Here is a 24,769-nt window from a genome sequence, read left to right on the forward strand (position 1 = left end):
GAAGGAAAAATATGATTTCTAGAACATGTTACTAATTCGGACACATTTGGTGGAAATTTTAAAAGGTAAAAAACATATATTAAAGAATTTAAAATATTTCTGTTACCTCCAAATACACAAGAGAATATGTGTGCTCTATATCAGTCACGGTCCAACCAAGATGTAGAAGTGATACCAGCTATTTAAACAGAGTGAATTTAACAAAGAATTGTTAACTAGATATTGCAGAACTGAAAAAGCAAACCAAAGAATGCAAAGGATTTACAGAAGTTGCAAGTGCAATCAGCAGTAACCATTCCTAAGACCAAAGGAACAAAGGGAAGAGGTGAAAATTATTAAAATAAAAATACCTGGAGGAAGGGCCTTGCAGGTGCTGGTTCTCTAAGGGCGGGCAATGAGGCTGATGAGTGTTGGGAGCATTGTAAATTGAACCCATTTGGAAAGCCTGTTCTCCCCAGATAATGCAGACAAATAGCAATCTAGAGCATATAAGACATTTTCACAAATTCCAAATTGATAAGGAATGGATACATTAGGTTCTACTATACCTGCAAAGTGATATAAGGTCATCTCGTTAAAAGAAAAAAGATAAAGCAGGTACAAACCTTCCGGGCTTCAATTTCTTGACCTTTCTGTGATTAGATCCTTGAACTATATACCATCTTGATTTCTCTCAAAGAAAAGATTGAAATTAGCTCTACTGGAGGTAAATAGTTAACAAACTAGTGGGAAGAAAGTGTTTGTCGTGTACCATTCTCCTAGATAATGGGAATAGTTCTGTGGATTCTGGGACAGAGATTAATCACATCAGAACTTTCAGTAAGATGCTCACCCGATCCATCAGTTGAAACAGATGTCAGCAAAGATTTGATTACTTATTAAGAAGGATTTGGTCTAGTTTTATCAAAAACAAGTGCGAGAAGATGGCTTTCAGTACCAGCCAGGGTTAAGGCTGAGAAATCAGTACATCTCTGTCAGTTTCTCACCCTTCTATGTCCTGATAAAAAAGAGAAGGCAACTGTCATCCAAGCAGTAATCATCGATAAGTATTTACAGGCTGGACCCTGTGCTTGAACTGGGAGTATAAAAATGTATATAGGACATTCTACTGTCCCCAAAGAGTCCTGGAATTCAGATGAGGAAATAGGAATATACATTAAAAATATAGCATATGTAGCATTGTGATGGAACTGCTAACCAAATGAGGTCATGACCTCACTCCCAGCAGGTGGCAATAGAGGGTAATAGAGGTACTTCTTTTAAAAGATTAAGTAGGACTAGGGTAGAGGAACACAAACCAGTCCAAGTCAGTGGAGGATAGCATCGCTTGTCAGGAATATGGTGGCAGAAGCTAAAACTATTAGTTAAATCAGAGTTGGAGTTGAAATAACCTGATTTTAGTTCTATAAATAAGCTTCTTTAAATAAGCAGAGGCTTTTTGACTATGCCTGAAAAATAGTGGGGGGGGGGGCGGGGAGGAGGTGTTTAAACAGCAGATAGAGCATTGGAGTGGCTTCCATGAGTTCGTGGTGGTAAAATAAGGACGTTGGCAGGCAATAGCTGTGAGATGGAGTTCCAAGGTCTGCCCAGACCTGGAATTAGCAGTCCTCACAAGACAATCGAACTTCCAATGCTTGAATTGTGACTGTAAAACATCTAATGTTCTCTGGGTTGTTCTGATCCCCAACCTTCATTCCTTTCCCACCCATATCTCTTCCCAGCTGCTCAATGTTCCTCCTTCCCATCTTTTTTCTCTTCCCTCACTGTCCATCTCTCAGCATTTCCTGATCATCACCATCAATAATGTATTATCAATTACTGTGAGATGATTATGGTATCTAAGCCAACCAATCTTAAGCCCCAGGGCTCATTTACCTCAATCATTTAAAAAATTATTTTGGAGACTAGAAGCCAGTTAAAGTGAACACTTAATGTATGAAACCAGAAAACAAGAGACTTTTTTTTAAGTGTTTATCTTTTTGAACTTAAAAAATATATAACAATAAACACAGACTTGAGAGGAAACCCTAATGGATAGCTATCTAACTAGGATGAGTGTGGTTAATAACCCTTCTCTGTTGATGTGTCATGAAAAGTTACATGAGAAAAAAATGTCTTCTCAAAATCTCTGTTATTTCTGATAAAAATAATTTTGGGGTTAGGGTGAGTTTATAGACGGTATTTCCTTCTATTCTTGAAATTCTCTTTTACTATTACATCGACTTAAAAGATGTTTTGCTTTTGCAGTGACCACTGCAGATTCTTCATCTGTATTCCTCCTACTTGATCTTCGGTGGGTGTGACCCTCTAACAAACCTCACTATTAAATTTCTCTCTAAAACTCAGTCTTTCTGTCAAGAGGTTAATTGTCCCCAAAGCAATATGGTAGGGCTCCCATCCACTGTCATTTAGAGGGAATGCTTGGGAATTATTTGGAAAGTATGATACTCATACTCTGATTTTGTCCTGGTTTTCATAAATTGAATCAAACAAGGTTGTAGTTTGTACATATGAAGAGAAGGAGTATGGGAGAAGGAGAAGGTCTTAAAATTCTGACAGGTTCTATCTGAGGATTTTTTTTTAAATGTAAAGCCCTAATTGTGTAAAAGGTACCCACAGCCATGTTTGAGAGCTACTAAGAGAGAAGCCCTAGAGCACACAGAAGCAGCTCGAGTGTGGGTGTTGGCTTGGGGGAAAAGCCTGGTGAGGAAAGTAGAGCGCTTCTGTGAGCCTGTCACCAGAAACACTGAGTGTTCATGCTCTGTGTGTCTGTCCCCATAACTATTCCATTAACACGTACACACGGATATCTCTCTGCAGCTGGCACCCTAATCATGGCTTCCCTACTGGGTTTTCCTAGTGAAATCCCCTGGTCTTTAAGGCTGGGACTGAATGAAGGGATATTTGACCCTCGTAGAACTCAAGATCCGATTTTCTTGATGTGGTTCAAACTTGCTATTCCTTCCAGTGCTGTGAATGATCATTTCCAGAAAAAAAAAAAAAAAGTGAAAATATTATTCACATTGGCCGCATGCTCTATTTTTTAAAAGCACCATTCTGAGTAGCTGGAATGTAGATTTTAGGACAAAGTGTGGGATGCAGAGAAAACTATTTCTTATTCAGGATCTCAATTTCTTCATCTTCAAAATGATAAAGAAAACCTAGATAATTAAACCATATTATTATAATAGAAGTTATGGATGCCCCAAAAGTCATTTTATTCTTGGACTTGCAGCTATTTTAATTACCTGATGTTAAGAAAAATCACAATAGGCAGAATAATGAATGACTTTCAAGGTGGGCATTAATAGGCATTAGGAAATTATGTACTTTCTTCACGTCCTCCCCTGTGTAATTTAGGTTTCAGACAGGTGCCCTGTGCCAATCCAAGCAGAATTGCTTTTCATGACAGACCTGGAGAAAGTAAGATTGTTAAGCATATGGGTTTCAAAGAGCTCTCTTGCTCAGGTAGCAGGCCAGACTCAAAGAAAGGATAAAGAGCATAGAGATGGACTAACAAAAATATCAGAAAACAGGCTTTGCAATTATATCAGGAAGCTTGTAGGTGAAGTAACAGAATTTCCTACTGGAAGTTGCTTTAAAAAATAATAGCTTATTTTTGACAAGAAACCCAAGGTTGGTTCAGAGGCTTAACGTAGTTATCAATGACCCACCTTTCAGACCTGGCATCTGTGTTTTGGAAATGTTTTATTTCTGGTCTCAGAATTGGTTACTGCAGAGTGGTCATCATAACCAATCACTGACAAAAGGGAATGGAATGACCAGAATTGGCTTATGCTAATTTCGTTCCTTCCCTATGGGCGGGGCCACATTTCCTGAGCAAATGCTGCCCAGCATCTGAACAAAAGCGAGTTCTGTTGGCAGGAAAGAAAGTGGCAGTGACAGTTGAGTAGGCAATCAACCATCTTTTCTGTCTGGGGATAATTTTATTTTTAACTGGCTGAATTTGGTTTAAAAAATAATTCTTCATTGACTACAACGCATGCCACATTTGGAAGATCAGTGTGAGACTCTTTGCAAACCAATATATTCTCTTCTTCAATGAGTTTATGACAACCTCATGGAGGAAAAAATTCTAAAAATTCTAATTTTGTTATACATGTTGGAATGAGATTTAGGATGCTAATTTGGGCTTCTGGTTTTTATAACAGCAGATTGGTAAGTGGAATGTGCAGTAAATCTTCTCAGTGAGAACTTGTTTTAACTTCTAGGAATGATGGGTATCTTCCATTCATTAGCTCTGCCATTAAAATCTGTTATATGCAAGTCCATGAACGTCTGGTATTTCAACTTGTCTCATAAGCTGAATACCCAAACCTCTGAAAGAACCTAACTGGGCAGAGCCAAGATGTAGCTCACTTACCTGCTCCAAGTCGTGGCTGTTTTCAAAGGAAAATAGTCACCTGTTTACAAATCAGCAGTAGCACTTCTTTCCTTCCCCACATGGCTATGATTTGGAGGAAAGTGACCACCAGCCTGCTGTGAAGGCATAAGCTATGGGCTGACCATAAATAGCGTAGGGGAGACAAAGCATTGTGGGCTGACACAGGGCACCCTCATGACCCTCTGCTGGCCCACGTCCAAGAAGATGACCATTAAAACAACAGGCAGATGGCATCCAGGACAAGTAACACCCTCATGTGGACTGCCCAAGGTCTAGAAGGAAGGAGCGGGCTCTCAGCCAGCACACATTCTGTTAGATAACACAGCTGTGATTTCAACACCCAGAGGATCGGCTCACATTTAAAACTGAGAAATATCTCAATGTTTCCCTAAAAAGTCTGTAACTGTGGAAAGCTGCCATTTTCCTGCCTCCTTGGGGAAGGAAGCAGCATTGGGGAAAAATTCGAAGCGGGAAGAAGTGAAATTCCCTATGATTACAATAGTGTAACTTTTGCTGGAAACCATCTCTAACTAAGGGTTAAACAAAGCACATTTTCCTTAGGTGCGGAGTTGTCCTAAGCCCTAAAATAAAGGAAACTCCCCCCACTGGGTTCAGAATAGGAACCTAAAAAGAACTGATCAGGCTTCTTGGCCTCTTTCCTCTCTACCGGGGGGCGTAAGGTAATATATGAGGAGCTTTGGACGGGAGATCAAGTCTAGAACCTCAGTTTTGTTTTGCCACAAACTTAATAACCTTTTTGGGTGTCTTCTTGAGTGGCAAAATAGGACCCACTTCACAAGATTATTAAATATCAAATAAGATAAAGCATTTGAAACTGCAAGGATTCAGCTTGACAAATCTGGTATTTTTATGCATGTAAACATTACCCTGTGATCATCCTCAAGGCGTCCTAGAGGAGAGGAACAACAAAGAACAGTTACCTTATTCACCTCCCACATTCTTTACTTTGAGGGGATGAGGGCTGGTGGGATTTTTGTGCTGGAATTCAATCTGCAAGTCAACAAAAACGTATGAACTTCGGGGATATGCGTGTTTCCTCGTGATTTTCTAAAACATCAATAGAACATACCACTTACATTTACACACATAAATACATCAGCATTACACAGGACAGACTTGCCTGCAGCATCAGAACCAACTTAAAAGCCGTCCCTTTCCCTTTCATACCGGGACAGGCTGCTGCTAGAAATGTGGCAGACAGGAATCTGCGCACCTATTACTCTCCAGAAACCACTAGAAAATTCCTGTCCAACACCACAGGATGGGAAGGGTGGAACACACTAGAAAAATGGTTGAAGGGTAGAAAAATGAGTTCCTGGTAACTCAGTGCTTAAAATATATTTTTCCAGTAAAACAGTGCTATAAGTGGAGGTTCTGATAGTTGAAACAAAAGTAATTCCCATTTTTAATATATTATGTGTGAACTCAATTAACTTTCTAAGCTTGAATTAGGCACAATTTGCAATGTTGTTTCTATAAAGAAATGTATTTTGAGTTCCAAATGGTCAGTTTATATGAACTTCAGCAACACAACTCATTTGTAATTAAAATTGCAGCAATTGTTTTCCTTGGGTATTTTTTTTTTAAAATAAATTTATTTATTTATTTATGGCTGTGTTGGGTCTTCGTTGCTGCACGTGGGCTTTCTCTAGTTGCGGCGAGGGGGGGCTACTGTTCGTTGCGGTTCGCAGGCTTCTCATTGTGGTGGCTTCTCTTGTTGTGGAGCACGGGCTCTAAGTGCGCAGGCTTCCGTAGTTGTGACACGTGGGCTTAGTTGTTCCGCGGCATGTGGGATCTTTCTGGACCAGGGCTCGAACCCGTGTCCCCTGCATAGGCAGGCGATTCTTAACCACTGTGCCACCAGGGAAGTCCCCCTTTCCTTGGGTATTTTTAATGAGCCAACCAAAGAAAAACCAAAACCAGTGGACAGTACATTTGCAAGATCAGTAATTGAATGATATGAACAAATCTACAGTGATTAAACTCATTTGCAAAATAAGCATTAGTGGTTTTGAGAATGGTGAGAATTTTGTAAGACAGAACTTCATCTGAAATTAATGCGTAGTGTTGGATGAACAGATTTATCTAACAATTGTAAACTGCAATTTTAAAAATTATCTAATTATCTGTATACAGAATAACCAACATTTTGAGTATAAAATCCTATGTGTAGTTAAATTGTAACCGATTAATTTAATTATCATGACAACGTCAGGAGTATTATTATTATTCCCAATTCTACCAGAAGAAACTGGGGCATAGTGAAGGTCAAATTTGGCCCAAGGTCACTTGGGGAGCCCAGGCATTCTGACACCTGACTTTTAATGTCTACATTATACTAAACTTGCATATTCAAAGCCTTACAAATCTTTAGATGTTTCAAGCTTTCCACAACAGACTCTTTAAAAAGATTTGCTTTTATTTAAATAAATAGTGCTTATGCACTGAGTTAGTAGTTACAGTTTTTAGAAGTTGAAATATATAGCTTGTCTCATTTTATGGTTTTGAAAATTCAATAGAAGGTAACACAAGTCAGATGCCATCATCCTAGACTGAAGGACATCTCCATTGCACAGAGAGGAAAAGCTACTTCTATCACAGGAACATTTGTGCTATCCGAATTATTCTGGAACAGACTGCTCCTAGAGAGGCACAATATAAACAAGAAAGAGAGTGGGCTCTATGTTCACGAACACCATGGTTGAAATACTTCAACTCTCTGAGCCTACATCATCTTTTATCCAATAAGGATAATCTCCATTTTGCAAGCTTGTTGTGAGGCACATTGTTATTATTAACAAGCTCTCTCGAGACATGAGTCAGAAGCTCCGTGTCTCTTACTTAATCTTAGCCTATGAAATGGAGATCCTAATGTCTACCTCACAAAGGTGTAAGGTTTGAGCAAACATGTGAAATGACTATAATTTTCCACACTGTTTTAAGTAGCTGAGCCATAGCTCAAGTGAATAGTGCCATTAGATACATAGCTCTACCTGGAGGTAGGATGCTAGTTTCAGGTCCTCAGGTTTTTCTAATTAGAACGAACAGCCTGGTTCTTCTGAAGCTACCCAAGTTCTATTCCCTCAGTGTTCTCTCTAGTCAGTGAACTTAGCGTAAAGCCCCTTCCTCTAAAGGGAAGGCAGCTTATGTGAGTAGAAGTGGGAGGGAGAGCATAGTCCCCTTTGGACTCCTGATAACTCCCAATAACACAAAGGGCCATCTCAGTTCCTACAGAATATTCAAGAGGGAAAAATCATCTCAACCAAGCCCCTCATTGTACAGATGAGAATCAAATCCCTAGATCTCTGGACTTGGTTATTTCCCCATATGATTTGTCAGCTGGGATCTTATTTGTGACTCACCTGGCTTATTAGGTACTTCAGAGTTGGGACTGTAGTGTATTTAGTTTTCATCCTATATGCAGCTCAGCTCCTAGTGTAATAAGTATTATTAGCTCAAGGAAAAGAATATTTAATGTCCTGGCTGTCCATTTATAAGACTGTGAACAATTCTCCACAATTATGAAAATGGAAGGCATGCTGAGTACTTCCTATAACAAGGAACAGCAACGACAGTCCACCTAGGAAAAGGTGAAGATGCTTTCAAGGACCCACCAAACCACCCAGCCAGGCCTATTGAGTGGAATCTTCCAAAAACTGGAGACAGCCAAGAAAGCTGATGGCCTGATCCCAGCAATGTCTACTCTGGGCCATGCCCTTGAGCACATGGCAGCCTTGGGATGATTTATGATAAGGATATTGCACCAGACCACAACCTCGAGCAACAGAAAAAACAGGAGGAAAGTCAGGATACCACTTTCAGTGGATGAATGCTAAGTAGCTTAATATTATTGAAGCATTATCCAACAATAGAGGCCATCTGGCAAAGGACAATTTTAAAAGATAAATGATAGTATTTGTCAAGGTTTACACATCAATCTGAACTGAAAGTCAAGAGCAAATTATCTTTTACTAGCTCATGTCCTGGAAAACATCTTTACCCTGATTCAAGGACACAAGGACTTGTTCCAAAGTTTTTGGAACTGATATGGCTCATAATGCCTGCATATTTTCAAAGCCCTGTCATCCGTAAATGAGCTGGAAAATACCACATACTTGTATCCTTGCTGATGGGATTTAATGGGCACACACAATGTGCTAAGCGCTGGCTGGACGTATTATATGCCTACATAATCTTCATGACCCGTATTCCAAATCACATCTTGTAATATAACTGAATACGTTCACTAAATATAGTAGTATCGTTTGTTAAAACATTTTTACTTTTATAAGAGGCTGGTGAAATTAGCAAGAAATGGTACCAATGTTCATAGTATATTTATATTTAGGAATCATTTATACAGAAAACAAAGGTGAATTTTTTAATAGAAAAAAATGCCATATTTTAATAGAAGATCACCATTTATCAGAATGCATACCAAAATACTGCAACAAATTGGTCTTCAACAGAAACAGCACAATGACAGAAAATTCGATATGCTACACTTCTGAGGAGTCTGCAGCCAGGGTAATTGGAAATCAACACACAACTCCCACTACCCCACACACAAGTATGTACAGGTTATATAAGCCAAGATTTAGAAAACACATTGAAAGAGGAGGGACACACCCACATATGTATTTGTGTGCATGTTTTCCTTGAAAACATATAACATTGTTTTCTTTTGTTTTATTCAACTCAAAGAAATTCTTGATCTAAAATTATTTCATGCTTAACACTATAGAAAGGAAATACCATAAAGCAAGTTTACATTTTCCTGGGAGCTGTCTGTTGCAAGTAAAAAATGTTTTGCATTTTTTCAGTGTAAAAATCCACATAGAAACAGGAGTTGTTATATAGTGCTTGCCATTTGTGTTAACATTACCAAAAAGCTTTATACAGGACTATTATACATTACAGAAGAGGAATATCAATGAAGAGGTAATCAGTGCTTCCAAACTTTTCTAACTGTTATACAGGGGGAGATCTAAAGAGTCCAACATATTTAGATTTATAAGGAATTGTTTTCTTCCCTCTGATAATGTGCTCCCTGAATAAAGAAAAACCCCACAGACGCACTGCCTTCTATTCAACTACAGCCACCTTCCAGGGGTGCTGACACACAAGGGCCCTTCTACTGGACCCTACAGTTCTCACTGCCCTTGGACTCGGGGCCAGCTTCTGGGCTGGGAGCCAGCCGGCCTTGCCTGGCCCTCAGGCCCTCCCTGGGGCTGTCAGCCGAACTTCTCTCAGGAAAGTTACTGATGGAGAGAGATCTGGTGGTGGGTTCTCGGAGGGCAGTGCCTGAATCCACTGGGCTCTGTTGAGTAACCTTGACCTGCAACACAAGCGTCGTTGTTAGAGGTTTAAAATCCCGTTCACATTTCTACAACGTGAAAAATCAAGCACTTAGATCACCAAATTTGAAGTTAAATTCTTCTTCTAGGAGTTATACACAGTTTTACTTTCTTCTTCCCTGAAAACAGGCCCCCATCTAACAGAGAAGCTAGAGAAAAGGGTCGGACACAACCTCTGACCAGCCGCCTTGCAAGCTTCCCTTGACACCTCTGACGGCCGCAAACTCACTCCCAAGGCCAGTGTGACATTCTCAGGTCAGAAGGTACGCTCTTTGAGGGCAAAGACTATGTCCTCTTTACCTTTGCGTCCATAGTGCCCAGAATATGCCTACCTGGCAAACATTCAATATTTGCCTAAATAAGAACCCAAAGCAGCTTCCATTTATCTTATCTGAGCCCCTGCTGTCATTCAAATGAACGTATTCCAGATGAGTAATACCACCTTCATAGAGTGGAAGCTTTATTTACAACATTTAAAAGACCTAGAGCCTCCTCCTCACATACCAGCATTTTAATCATTCCCCTTACATTGTTGTTTTATTTCCATATTTGGTTTATGGCAGAAGGGCAGCTATCTAATAATAAAGTCCAGAAAAAAGTAAATTCCCTTTCTGATGTCCTGCCTTTTAAGAGAAAGAGGGAATCTCAAAAATGTGAGACTTTAAGAAGTAGATGAGGGCTTCCCTGGTGGCGCAGTGGTTGAGAATCTGCCTGCCAATACAGGGAACACGGGTTCGAGCCCTGATCTGGGAAGATCCCACGTGCCGCGGAGCAACTAGACCCGTGAGCCACAACTACTGAGCCTGCGCGTCTGGAGCCTGTGCTCCGCAACAAGAGAGGCCATGACAGTGAGAGGCCCGCGCACCGCGATGAGCAGTGGCCCCCGCTTGCCGCAACTAGAGAAAGCCCTCGCACAGAAACGAAGACCCAACGCAGCCAAAAATAAATAAATAAAAAAAAATTAAAAAAAAAAAAGAAGTAGATGAAAGGGCAGGGTAGCTGGTGAAGTCGAGATTTTTTTGAGGTTTCCACGGTAGCGAAAAAAGATATGGGGTCGGGAAAGAGAAAGAGGAGCAAGACAGAGGAAGCACAGAAAAACGTCACTTAACCAAAGCGAAAGGCAAGAGCAGACAATTCAGGTAGGAAGATTTGTAAAAGAAAAAGAGGAAGGACTCTTAACAAGGGTGAAACGTGCTCAGTACCAAGTCTGAGAAGCGGCTATGGGACACATCACTCCCTGCGCAACGGATTGCCGGTGACCTCCTTCTGAAGCAGTAAGAAGAAAGAATGGAAATTATTTCCCCGTTTATATTCTTTCCATAGGAAGTACGTGGTCTTAAAAGGCAGCTAAATACTCTTCATTACAGAAAACATAGTAAATCTGGCCGACAGATCAGATCCCTGGAAAGCTTGCCTCTGCCTCAGATGATGTGCAGGACATTTAAAAGGAGCAGCCTTGAAGGCTCAGGACTTAATGGAAAATTACTGTCCATGGAAAGCTGAAGGAAAAAAAAAACAGAGTTTTACTGGCACTCCTCTTTCTTTTCTTTTCTCTCTTTTTTTTAAAAGTAGAAAGTGATACAAAAACAGACTTCTCTTGAACCCAACAGATGCAGGAGAATCAAACCTTTAGATTCACCATTAAAAGCAGGGGGATGGGGGAGTGGGGGGTGGAGAGATCATGCTGGGGAAAGAGAATTTAAGCTACTCAATTCCTGAAACCCAGTTAAATAGCCAAAGTCCACCCTTTGGCCTCCCCCTCTAGACTCAATTTCTTTGATTCTGAATGAGGAAACTGTAGCCGGTGATCAGAGTTTACACTCTGGATTTGATCCTCAGGTTGGTTAGTTAGCCTCAGACCTATCCATAACTAGGTGAGGTCGGACTTACCAGGTACTTAAGCTGTTAAGTGCACCCATGCCCTAACTGTCTTACAGACTGTGTCTGCAGCCACAGTGGGGAGAGGTCAGGTATGCAAATGGCTCATTGGAAATGAACCTCATTAGTAGGAATAATGGCTAAGACCCCACGAAACTGCTGACCGACTCTGTGGTGACGGCCTCACCATCATCTTCTACAATTAGTGGATGTTCCTCTGGAGCTGACTACCAACCCCAGATTCAGATCAAGTCTACACACAATCACGACTCCCTTGTTCCCAGCAAACTGGGAGCTCTGGGCTTATTCATCCCAGAGACATAACAGAGAACAATCCTCACCTAACCTGCATTTTACCCATGTTCCCCTTTGAACTTGTCAGATGTCACTAAAGGTTCCGTTAAACGATCTAGGAAATCTCTCAACACTGAGCCAGTGACTTCAGGCGAAGGCTCATAATCCCAAGTTTCTAAACAACTGCTTTAGGAAATGACACCTCGCTCTCTCTTTTTTCAAACTGAATGATGAAATATGCTCAACAGATGAGGCAAGCATTTTATAAGGTGATTCAGAAAATGCTGAATTAAATTAAAAATCAATAGGCTGGGGCTTCTCTGGTGGCACAGTGGTTGAGAATCCGCCTGCCAACACAGGGGGCACGGGTTCGATCCCTGGTCCAGGAAGATCCCACACACCGCGGAGGAACGAAGCCCGTGCACCACAACTACTGAGCCTGTGCTCCAGAGCCCGTGAGCCACAACTACTGAGCCCGCGTGCCGCAACTACTGAAGCCCATGCGCCTAGAGCCTGTGCTCCACAGCAAGAGAAGCCACCGCAATGAGAAGCCTGCGCACCGCAACGAAGAGTAGCCCCCGCTCGCCTCAACTAGAGAAAGCCTGCGCGCAGCAACGAAGACCCAATACAGCCAAAAATAAATAAATTAAATAAATAAATTTATATATATAAAAAAAAAAATCAGTAGGCCGGGTTTCAAAGGCTTGCATCTAATCATGAAGTCCCCTATAAACTTCTTTCAAGAGGAACCACCCTCCATTCACGTGCACAAGTGCACAAAATTGCTTAGCAATTCATAACCGCTGGTGCCCACTGCAGCGTGTAGCTAAGGCAAGCACACAAGTCTGCAGGCAGCCATGGTTATCGCTCTGTCCTCAGCAGATGCGACAGCAGCGTGGAGAGCAGGCCCCCTAGCGTGCAAAGCTCTCTTTCTTAGATAGTAAGTCTAAACTCCACATGGAAACTGCTTTAACATCAATTCCTCATGAAAGAAGGGACAAATGACCCATATGATGATTTCGTGAGGTGATTTCCTAACACACCTTTAAACATCTATTATTGCAATCACTTCAGGACATTCACAGCTCCATTCATTCAACAAATATCTGTATTAGACACGAGGACACAGGTAAACTGTGAACATAACCAGGAACATCACAGAAGTCATACTGGAACTCAGAGGGCAGATATTTAGGCAAGTGATTACAGTGAAGTGAGCTGCCGTGAAATAGCAGGAGGTACAGGGTACTACCTATGTGTCATGATTTCCTGTTCTAAAAGAGCCAAATACTTCATTTCAGGAATTCGCTTGTGGTTAATAGCTTTAGTCAAACCTGGAAGCTTTCACTCTTTAAAGGTGCTAGTTGCTTTATGGAAAAGAAGCTGTTCTTATGGTCCCTTGGAAAGTCAGGACCTACTCCAGTGTACTCTTCAGTGTTCGATTGCTACCAGCATCCAAAAGTGAAATCCAAATGTGAGTGAGTGAGTGAGTGAGTGAGAAAAAAAAAAAAGAGAGAGAGAAAGGTGGGTGGAGGGGTGGGGATGGGGAAGAAATTTGCACAAAATAGTAGAATATTTCTAATACAAGGCATGAATGGGCCCATTTTAATGAGTGAAAGAAAACCTCAGACCCTTCTTCCTCACTCCTGAGTTAATCAAATTTTTATTATAATGTAAGTTATGAACAAACTTAATAGTAGGCATAAATTCCTTAATCCTTAAAGCCCTTATACATCAACATAGCAAATGTGCATATATGTTCTTGCTTTGATATAACTAATCACCAGTGTCTTTGTATTTGGTGTCTAAAATCCTACTGAGGAGCATGCCTGCCCACTTAAGAATTACTACATTACACAAATAGGATTACTACACTTTCAAAGCTTTGTTGGCTGGTTCAAGGTAATCATATTGAATACTTAAACTCTGACAAGTAAGCAATCAAAGTAAAATCACAACATTAAAAAAAAAAAATCTGTGAGCCATTCTAGAAACTTCCAACAAGATTCCTGCAATCCCTAGTTTGAGAAACAATGGGAAAAGAGCAAGACTGGAGCTGAGAGAGAGAGTCGGTGTTAAGTCTGGGCAGGTTCAATCTTTGTAAGTCTTACTTTCTTCCTCCTTTTATAATACTACTTACTAGGAGAGTACAATAAAATAAGAAAATAAAACTTGAGTTCCATAAAATACATATACTTTGCATACATAAGTGGTAGATGCTGGTATGGATTATTGTAATGGGACAAAGATCTGTGAAGCAAATACCCTCTATGCTTTAAATAACGTGACTGGGCTGTTTGCAAGGTGCAGAGAGGTCCCTAAGATCCCAGCCCTCCCTACCCTCAACAATCAAAATAGAGACATCCATATAAACAGAGCTACTTTCTCCAGACATCTACTGAAATATGTGCTTTTTGTAGGAAAGTAAAGGAATGATAAAACACAAAGAGTCAGCAGCTGGGGGGCAGATGGGTGAGAGGGAAAACTGTGAAGCAAGCAATGACCAGTACCCGTGCCAAACCCTTCGATGGTACTGCCCGAAACTTTCTTACGGACCCTTTGAGTTCTGATCTAACAACGCCAATTCCCGTCAAACGATTTATAAGTGGCCGCTGGGTCAAGGACAAGATTGTGCGGCAGGGTAATGTGATGTTTATCCTCGCATCTGCTCGCCACTTTCCTCACTACTGACTTCTTTATACCCCAGGGAGAAGGTCAGACTTTGAAGAGCTCCTGAGTCAGAGGGCGCAGTGTCAAACCCTCGCCCAGATAATGCTGTCATTTCCTGGATTTCAAACGGTAGATACATGTTCACTGTAGTTTACCTTTTGTGATCTGCTGCCACCAGCTGTTGATTTGGAGGTCTCAGTGAGATTTTCTTTGTCGAGACTTAGGGGGGATGGTGCTAACTTCTGCGCAGCAAGGCGGGGGCTGGTCCTTGTCACCATGGTTGTTCTCCGCAGGATGTATGGGCTACTCTTTCCTGTTGGGATGTCGGCAAACCCTAAAGGCAAAAAGCTGACAGTCAACACTGCTGGCTCCAATTCTACCTACGGTGGGAGTACTATTCACTAGGTGAAGTTTGAGCAAGGATAAGGGTGACTCCGAAAACACTTTCTCCTAGCCACAGTGGACAATGGACACACTTTATTCATAGTTACCCTGTAGTCATCAAATTGAATAAATCACTAACAGGTTTTTTTCTTATTAGAAACATAAGAAACCACATGGGGAAAATAACATTAAACAGAAAAAATTCTTCCTGCTCCTTTTATGTGGATGTCTTAACTCGCACTTTTCTAAGAAGAACACACCAGCAGGCCTTCCTGTAAGATTTGGATTAGAGGGGGAAAAAATGGGTGAAATGGAAAGGAAAGAGATAAAAGAAAAGGTCTGCTCTTGTTGAAAGGGGGAAAATGTGAAATGGTAACAGCTACTTGAGGTAACTACACTCAGGTAGAAAAACTAGGTGGGAGGAAAGATTTGACCTTGCTCTGCACTCCTCATCTCCTTCCACAGAGGGAACTGACAGGACCTGTGATGACCGAGAGGAGAAGGGCAATGCCAAGGATACTTAAAGAAAGCATGTCACACACAGCATTAAAGTAACTACAGCAGCATGCGTTTTTGCTTTGTTTTTAACCCTTTAACTACAAATAAAAAACAGAAACGAGAAAGAGATAGCTAAATATTTAGGGGTTAGATTTCCTAAGGGCTAGAGTTACTCAGAACAGTGCTTCTCAAATTATCTATGGCAAAAAATCGGTTTTGATATTTTGTGGGGGAGGGGTGGGAAGTAATTTCCCATCTGCTGTGGAATGATACTTTTGTATAGTACAATAAGAATGAATCTAATAGAAAACTGATTATGTGCTTGAATGTTGCAACAATAGCAAAGGGCTATGAAAATTTCAAACTCTTACTCTTGATTTCTATACATTGTTTTGATCATGGAGCAGTGTAACAAACGTTCCTAGACTGGCCCCCAATCTCTGGTCCGCACTTGGAGGACCGGTGGGTTTTAAAAAAAAAAGTGGTAAGTGGCTTCAGCCAGGGGTCCAGCATCATCAGGCCCATCCTCTAGCTCACCCACTACGTGGGTCACACATGACTAAAGGTGGGATAGCTCGAAGGGTGTCTTTGATTTGGGGATTTTTCAACACAGAAATACCAATTTCTAAACAGGTTTTTGACAGCCATTTTTCAAATCTCCTAGTACTTTTGGTACTGTGACATGAGTAATTAGATCTTAGCCATTCTCTCATGACAGAAAAGAAAGTATATACCTAACCAGTTTAACAGTGGACTATTGCTTCTGAAGGTCAATGAGTACTGTTATGCAATAACCTAAAAAATAAATGCTTCTGTCTTTTTGTATGTGAATTTTTATGAGCACTTTCAAAAGAACACAAATACTTTTTGAATTATGAGTACCTTTCTTTACAACTTCTGGAAGTCCCTCTGGCTCAGGCTCAGCGTCTTCTGCGTCCTCTGCAGGGTGAATACCACTTTTGACCGCTTTCCTGCTTTTTTTAGAAAATTTCTCTGGTGTAGAAGGTGTGGTTTCTCCCCCATCCTCCCGAATCCCACCGGACCTCTGCCTTTTGCCTGAAGCTTTATTTTGGCCAGATGATAACTTCTTTTCAGTAGCAGAAGGGACTGGGGATGGTGCTGGAACAACTGAATTCAGCGAAAGAGAACTTCGAAGATTAACTTTACATTGTTGTGAACTCAGACGGGCAACCTGTGTTTCTAACATCTCTTTGGCTTTCTCTAATTTCTCATGGCTTATAAGCAGGGAACAGTATTTATCCAGGTATTCGTCTGCCTCCTTGGTTTTTTCTTCAAGGGTTTCTTTCAGTTCTTTCATCTCGGTCATTAATTCATCAACATTAACATCCACAACAGTACCTGTCAAAAATAAAACGACACAACATTTGTAACTTGACGCTTCTCTGATTAACACTGGGCATCAATCAGCAAGCAGTTAACCTTAGACTTGCTTCTTGATTTTTTTTTTTTTGGGAAGAGTGGCGGAAGATCTATCTGTATATGTTCTTATAGTTCTTGTTTGGGAGGGATCATATCAACATACATATTCTAGTGAGTTATATACTTATTGGGATAGCTTAAACATAACCCACCAAAATCCCAAACTCATATTTCAGCCAATCCATCAAACCTTCTTGTAGTTATCATATGACATCAAATGAATTAATTTATTACATCCCCGATTTTCCCCTGTCCATCCTTTCTATTGTAAGGGAATGAACAGTAAAAGTCGACAGAGAATATAAAGTCACTGCTGTAATGGCTTTGGGAGATAGGAAGGGGCCAGTGACAAGACAAGGCCAAAGAAGTTCTGAAAACCATTTGGAGGCAATGGAGGATCTGATGGACAAGGGCTTGAGGGATACTATAAGGGAAGAGGTCTCAGTAACTTATAGCTGCCTGGTTGGCACTGATTCCATTAGAGAAACTCCCTGGAGCCCCGATCCATTCTGAGTACTCTTCTCAGCAGGCAAGACTGTTGACCTCCCACCCGTGCCAATTTATGTATGGTCCAGAAGAGCCACTTATACTATGCTTGCCATCATCTATCCACACAGAAAAAGCATTCCACTCTGGGGGCATACGTCGAGAAAAGTGACAGGAAGAGTTGTCATTTCTTTTTTATTTCACCTCCACACCCAAAAATATAGCCCTCAACCCTTCCATTTAGTTGACCCACCAGGATGGGCCAAGGACAACCAGAATCAGCTGTTTATAAATTACCAATGCCAGCTCAGATGCCAGTCTTCCTTTACATTAGAACTACATCATGGACATCCACATGAAAAACTCTTCTTGGAAAGGCTCGTTGGCAGAAAGGGCTACCAGTTCTTTGTATGTTTTATAGAACAGAAGATGCAATAATTCTATTTTTAAAATGCAGGCTTCATTCTGAATCCTATTAATGACCCCAAGCTAAGCACAAAATTCTGAAATTGGAAAATGGCTAACTGCTGAAAATCAGCATGCAGTCATAGAACAGGGCACTAACGACACTTCCCATGGAGACACACCATACGTGTATGATTCACTAGTGGAAGACAGTTTGGGTTCACTGATTTACCCAGTTAACACCCACCTGCTTTCTGTTTCTCTTGTGCAGCTTCAAGATGAGACACCTCTTTCTGCAACATCTCCTTTTCTTCTTCCAGCTGTTTACAGGATTTGATCAACAACTTTATTTTCCCCTGGGCACGATCGTTTTCCTTCTTCAACTTATCTGCATATTTTAGATTTTCCATCTACAAAACAGAAGTAATTCCACTTAAAACCTTGAATTGCTTTTCATATACATATGGAAAAATAATAAGATATAATTAAGAATCATATGCTGTAAATTTAAGAACTATTATCTTCAAAACAATTCGTCTTCTCTGCTCAGTGTCCTAAGTCCCCCCAGTAGACACTGTGGTTTTGTCACTCCCTTTCTTAGTATCAGCAAGCATCAGTCACAGTTCTTAATATAATGCCCTATTAAGTAGCCCACTATGTCTGTGTTTATCCAATAGGAATCACACCGGGAGGTAGGGGCCAAGGGTCCATGCACATATTCTTGGTAGGCCAAACACTCTAGATGACAGAATTGTTCCCTTTTGTGATCTGTGCTGTCGCACAATTTCAGTACCTCAGATGGCATTCGTTTAGTCACACCAAGTGATACTACGGCTCACCACACAAATTTAAGGCCAAATGGTATTATCGTTTACAACACAAATTTAAATTTTATAGCAGCTCAAACAAAAAGTGAATAGAACGGTGGCAGAATTATGTCATCAAGCACTTCTCAGTAGCACATGTTCACAGTTCCTTAAGCACAATTGCAAAATCAAAAAAAAAGCTCTGAAAATGATTTCTAGGCAAAACTTGACTTGAACAGATATGAAGGAATTTATTCCTTTATTTATCCCACCTTGTAAAAATATTCATACATTTTGCTGTAGAAATATGAATTTGATTATGAAGTATTACCCCAAGATTCTGATGGGACATTATGTAATATGTGGCATATGCATTGCATTATGCAATATCTAAGAAATGCAGAATTGTAAAACAATCTAGCTCTAAGAGTTTCTGATAAGAGATCATGAACATATAAAGGCAGACCAAACTATTAAAAAAAAAAAAAAAAAGAAGAACCTGAGCATCGCATTCATGTTACAAGTAGATTTCATTCTTTGCACATTTCACCTTGAAATAATTTATTAGCAATGTTGCAGTAAATCTGCACTTTCAGAACTTTCTATTTCTGATTCCAACAGTAATTGGATTAGAGATAGATTTAATTCAATTTCAACAATGCTGGGGCTTCCCTGGTGGTCCAGTGGGTAGCCCTCCATGCTCCCAATGCAGGGGGCCTGGGTTCGATCCCTGGTCAGGGAACTAGATTCCACATGCATGCCGCAACTAAGAAGCCCGCATGCCGCAACTAAAGATCCTGCATGCTGCAATGAAGGTCCCACGTGCCATAACTAAGACCCAGAGCAGCCTAAATAAATAAATAAATAAAACAATGCTTATCAACATCTACTTCATTAAAATTATATAAGATTTGTATAGACTCAACTAACAATGTACCATTTTGTACACGGCATATATATAAATAGACATTCCCCACAGTACAACTGTCGAAGATTAAAAAAAAGGAGAAAGTGAGTAAATTAAAACGTAGACCTGAAGCTACTTCTGTCTTGTTATTAAACCTAACATCTCTCATTTTGTAGCAACAGAACATTATTGATCATTAATGTTATTTTGCACTTAGTTTGTATTTTATTGGTATATTTCCTTCACCTTGATAATTGTATAAGAGCTGTAAACATAAGAAATCTATGCCTAGTTTTCTGACCTTTACTGAAAAATATTTATTTTCCAGGTTTATATTTTACATTCTGGATGGTATTCGTTTTATGAAAAGAATTTTGTGGGTATCAAAACAGCCTCCCTCTCCAGGTAGAATTACTGTAGCACCTTCTACAGTCTAACAATACTGAGATTAGGGCTCACCTCCTTTTTTTTTGTAAAGAAAAAAGTTTTATGTTCCTTGCATGGAAAAGAAAAGGAGAACATACACATGCGTGTACCTGACCAAGTGCTTGGCTCACCTTGATGTCCCCATAAGCCATGGTAAAGTGGGTTTGGTGACAGCAATGAACCTGAAGACCAGTCATGCAAGACTTTCACCACCAAATTATTATTATCCACACCTGGAGGGGCCTGCCCTGATCTGTTATTGGCTTGATCTTCATATCCATCTCAAGAAGTCTGACATCCTCTACTTTGAGAGGATTCACTGAGCAATGAATGAAGTTTATTCAAGCTATGGAACTGCAGGCTATCCTCTAATTTTTTAAAAAAACTCAGCAGAAAACTGATGAATGATATTATTTATGATTACAAAAAACTTTTTCCGTGAAAATTAAAATGAAAGCACTTAATTTCATACTGTTAAAACCACTGTTAGATGTATGAACCATTCTAAGTCATGAAGTAATGATAAGTGACCATACCTTGGTTTTCTTCAATTCTTCTAAAATCTCAGTGGTCACTTTCAAAGAATTATTGAGTTCTTCTTTACTGGACTTTAAGAGGTCTATCTCCACCTTCTGTGAGCTGAGACATTCTTCCTTAGAAGTCAATTTCTCTCGATATGTCTGGATTTCCATTTCATACTAGGGCAGAAAAATGTTACTTTAGCCAGGAGGCTCAGGTGCAAATATTGTAAGGAAAACAAACAAAAAAGAAAACTGCTGTTCCGGGGACCATTTCAAATGGTCTTTGCAACTCCCTTACTATTCTACTCCAAGACGGAAATGTATTTTAAAAAAAATCAAGTCATAAAATAAGACATGTGCAAGTAACTGGGGGAAAGATAGGGAACTTAATAGGATGGGATGTTCACAGGATTATATGTCATAATAATAATGCAGAACACTGACCTTCTTGGAAAAAATGCCTCATCACCATGGTCAACACACTCTCTCCAGTTCCCCCAGTCACCAGACCACACATTTTTACCTGTTTGTTTATATCCAGAAGCAAAGCCTGGTGTTTCTTTTCAGCTTCCTGAAGCCGTAGCTGATATTCAGCTATTTCTTCTCTCATCTTCCCTTGCTTTTCCATCTGGTCTTTGTGTACACAATCCAAACTCTTCTTCAGTTCACTATTTTCTAGCATGAGCTCTTTCAGTTGACCCTAATGAGAAAAATAATAAAATCATGGGAAGATAATTAAGAACCTGGATATATATGTATCAACATCTAGAAAATATTGAATACTGAGTACTGGTTATATATATCAATATCTAGAAAATACTGAGTACTGAGTGCTGTCTTGCCTGTCATAGTGTACAGGCAAGACAATCTATATAGAATTAGTGCTATAATCCTTAGCAATGTACAGTTGACACTCTGTTTCCCCAGATTTCACATTCACTGATTCAACCAACTACAGAACAAAAATATTCCAAAACACAAATTCCAGAAATTTCCAAAAAGCCAAACTTGAATTTGCTGTGTACCAGCAACTTTTTACACAGCATTAACATTGTATTTACAACTATTTAGGTAGTATTAGGTATTTTAACTAATGTAGAGATGACTTAAAGTATACAGGAGCATGTGTGCAGGTGATATGCAAACACTATGCCATTTTATATAAGGGACTTGAGCATCTGCGGATTTTGGAATCTGTGGAGGGCCTGGAACCAATGCCCCGTGGATACCAAGGGATGACTGTATTCACTTTAAATGGCGATTTCACCTCCAGTGGCAATTTCCTTTGCTCCAGCCCAAGGTTACATCCATGGGGAACATAGAATCTCTGAAACCTTGACTTCGCTACTGAAACACTCTGGACCAAACCCTCCTAGGCTCCCAGGCTCACTTATTTAAGTACTTCTAGTGCAGTAATTTCTTGACTTCATCAGCAGTATCACCACCACCTTCACACTCAAGCCCCTCCAGACTTACGTTTTCTTCCTTGGCCAGCTTAGGTTCCATCTTCTATCAGTTTAAGAATTTCCTTCCCAATGCCCCCCACCCTTCTGCCCTTCTCTCCCTTCACCGTGCAGGACTATCAACACTGCAGCCCTAGAGGTATCTGGCTTCTCCGTGCCTGACCCCAAACAGCTGTTTCTATACGTGTTTATATACATGCTGTGTCCACTTCCTCATCAACCATTCACTCCTCAACCCACTCCAACCTGCTTTCATCCCAGCTCCTCCTGAAATGGCTTTTCACGGCGTCGTTAAGCTCCATGTTGCAAACCCGAGGAGCACTCTTCAGCCCTCATCTCATGCGACCTCCAAGTAGAATCTGCTGCCGCTGACCACTCCTTCGGTCTTGAGAGAGCCTGCATGCGTGGCTTCTAGAACATGACACTCTCCTGGTTTGCCTCATCTCGTCTTCTCAGTTTCTCTGCTGGCTCTTCCTCCTCCATCTCACCCTACATGCTGGAGGGCATCTGGGCTAGGCCCTGAGCCATCTTCTCTTCTCCATCTATATTTTCTACCATTCCCATGATTTTTAAACACTACCTATATTCTGAACTAGCCAAATTCATGTATCCACCTTAAACGTTCCCTTCAATCTCCAGCCTCATGTATTTGGTGTCACTTTAGATTCTACTCCAGTTCTCTACCATGCCTTTCTACTGCTCCAACCTTCTTTCCTATTATTTTCCATCTGACTCAAGGCACAATGGCTTCCTTTCCATTTCTAAAATGTACAAAGATCTTTCTAATTTCAGAGATGCTATCACACTGCTTTCTAGACCTAGAAGGCTCCTTTGTCTGCCCTGTTCTTCACATGGCTGACTCCTTGCCTTGCACGTGACATTCTCTGACCACCCCATCTAAATTAGGTTCCTCCTTACCCCACACTCCACTTCCCAAATATTCTGCAGTGAAGAATCTTGCTTCCTTTATAGCACTTAACAGTTTATGATTATTTGATATATTTCCTATTTAATGATTTATTGTATGTCAAGATGGTAAGTTCTATGAGTGCAGGAAGAACCACAGGACAGCTATCGCTCACCATTCTATCCTCTGACCTTAGCCGTGTTTATAGAATGAATAAAGCCATTGCAGACTAACACACTCATATGTATGGCCTTGAGGCTGAACACATAGCTTTCCTTTTTAGTAGAGCCTATAAATGAAAGACAAATAACAATATACTTGGGATACTCCCAAGCTGCTCAGTACCAAAGGAGATTTTAGCAGACGCAGGACTTAAATATTATCCATAGGAACTCCTTCCACACAGCATTGCCAGAAAATTCCATGAGCCAGTTGCTGAGATTAAATGCCAAAACTTTTCAATTTTCATTAGATTAAATACCACATTTAAAGAAAAGCACTAACTTCCCCGACTCCTTATACAGGCCATTACAAATATCGTTTCAACTTTTTTTGATTACTCTGGGTCATAATCACAATTATATCTTGCTGTCCTTTTCTGAGAATTACTTAGGGATGAAGTTGCACAAGGACTACATGAATATAGGAGTGTTTACCATTTGCACGCATGGTAGCTGCTACCTAAGACTTGGTGTTAAGAGATTCAGGAGAAAGCGCATGAATCAGCCATGTCTATTAGGGAACCAGCAGTGGGGGCGGCAGCCCAAATGCTATAGTTCTGCCACAACCTGCCCTAAAATAGCACCCCAAGACTGCTCCAACTTTACATCTTACTATGACTTTCTTTCTGTTACTTTGTTAGTTCTTTGCAAGATCAGTGCATTTGTCTCTAGCAACGTTCTGGCTTGTAATCTGTGGCAGGCTAGGACAACAGCCTACTGAAAGTGGCATGAAATCCATTTCTGGTATGTGTTAATGTAGTTACAAGGGTCGTCTTCTATGAAAGAACTATTTGGGCTCTGTGACAGGTATTTCCATGTGTTCAGGGGCCTCGCCTGACTCTTTCCGGGCTCATGACAGTGCTGGATGGCGAAAATTACTGCAGGTCTGATCATGACATAAGCTTGGGTTACTCTTTTCAAAAGCTAAAAAAAAAGTTTGGTACATTACAGAAGGTCTTACAAAAACAAACAAGGAGAGAGTGCACAAGAATTATCAGAGGAGTGTAATGAATCTGTCACAGAGAAACTTACTTTTCTGCTCTTTATTTCTTCCGACACTAATTTTAAATCTTCAGTTAGCCTGTTTTTCTCCCTACTAAATTCTTCTTTCAGCTCCGTCGTTTTCTGTACCATCGCATGCATTTCCTTCTGCAGCTCAGTTTCCTTCACAGTCATTGTGTTTACCTGAAATTTCGTCTTCGTTAGGATCTGCTTATGGTTGTCTGTTTGATCAAATTAATCACTCTTATACAGCATATTCACGACATTCGCTTTAGCTTCCAATAATAAAATAAAACCCAGCTAATCCTCCCTTTACTAATCCACTCAACTAATGTTCTCAAAACCTACTGGTAAGCTTACCTTTTCTTCTCTGCAAGATTTAATAAAAGACAACAATAAGGAAAGGAATGACAAAGAAAGATAATATTACCAAGTCTTAAAATCCTTCATAGAAGTAATGATTTGAATTAAACTTAAATATCAGAGAATATTGTATGAGGCAGTGACTTAATCTATCAGCTCTTGGATCTCTTACTAATTCTCCAATGCCATGCTAAAATGCAAGAAACATGACTATGATTCGTTAAAACCAGTTAAAGCAGTATTATTTACATTCGTCCCTATATCAGATTGAAACAGCCTGGTATAGTTTGTCTAATTGTCTCCACCCATAACTGC

General features: G+C 40.3%; 1 protein-coding gene across 3 annotated transcripts in view; it reads right to left on the bottom strand.

Annotated features, from left to right (window-relative positions):
* Positions 1-8,784: 8,784 nt before the first annotated feature.
* The window catches only part of CENPF (centromere protein F), a 59,869-nt gene continuing 43,884 nt past the window's right edge, over positions 8,785-24,769 (bottom strand). For 2 of the 3 annotated variants that reach the window (XM_036827130.1, XM_036827138.1), the window contains exons 14-20: positions 24,122-24,274; positions 21,022-21,198; positions 20,514-20,675; positions 18,086-18,248; positions 16,390-16,866; positions 14,781-14,959; positions 9,561-9,764 (exon numbers count right to left, since the gene is read on the bottom strand). In XM_036827130.1, the coding sequence (XP_036683025.1) occupies positions 9,561-9,764; positions 14,781-14,959; positions 16,390-16,866; positions 18,086-18,248; positions 20,514-20,675; positions 21,022-21,198; positions 24,122-24,274 (1,515 nt within the window). Of the gene's footprint in view, positions 9,765-14,780; positions 14,960-16,389; positions 16,867-18,085; positions 18,249-20,513; positions 20,676-21,021; positions 21,199-24,121; positions 24,275-24,769 lie in introns of all 3 variants that reach the window. The other variant, XM_036827121.1, reaches the window with a different exon arrangement.

Source organism: Balaenoptera musculus, chromosome 1 (assembly GCF_009873245.2).
Source record: "Balaenoptera musculus isolate JJ_BM4_2016_0621 chromosome 1, mBalMus1.pri.v3, whole genome shotgun sequence".
Classification (NCBI taxonomy): Eukaryota; Metazoa; Chordata; class Mammalia; order Artiodactyla; family Balaenopteridae; genus Balaenoptera; species Balaenoptera musculus.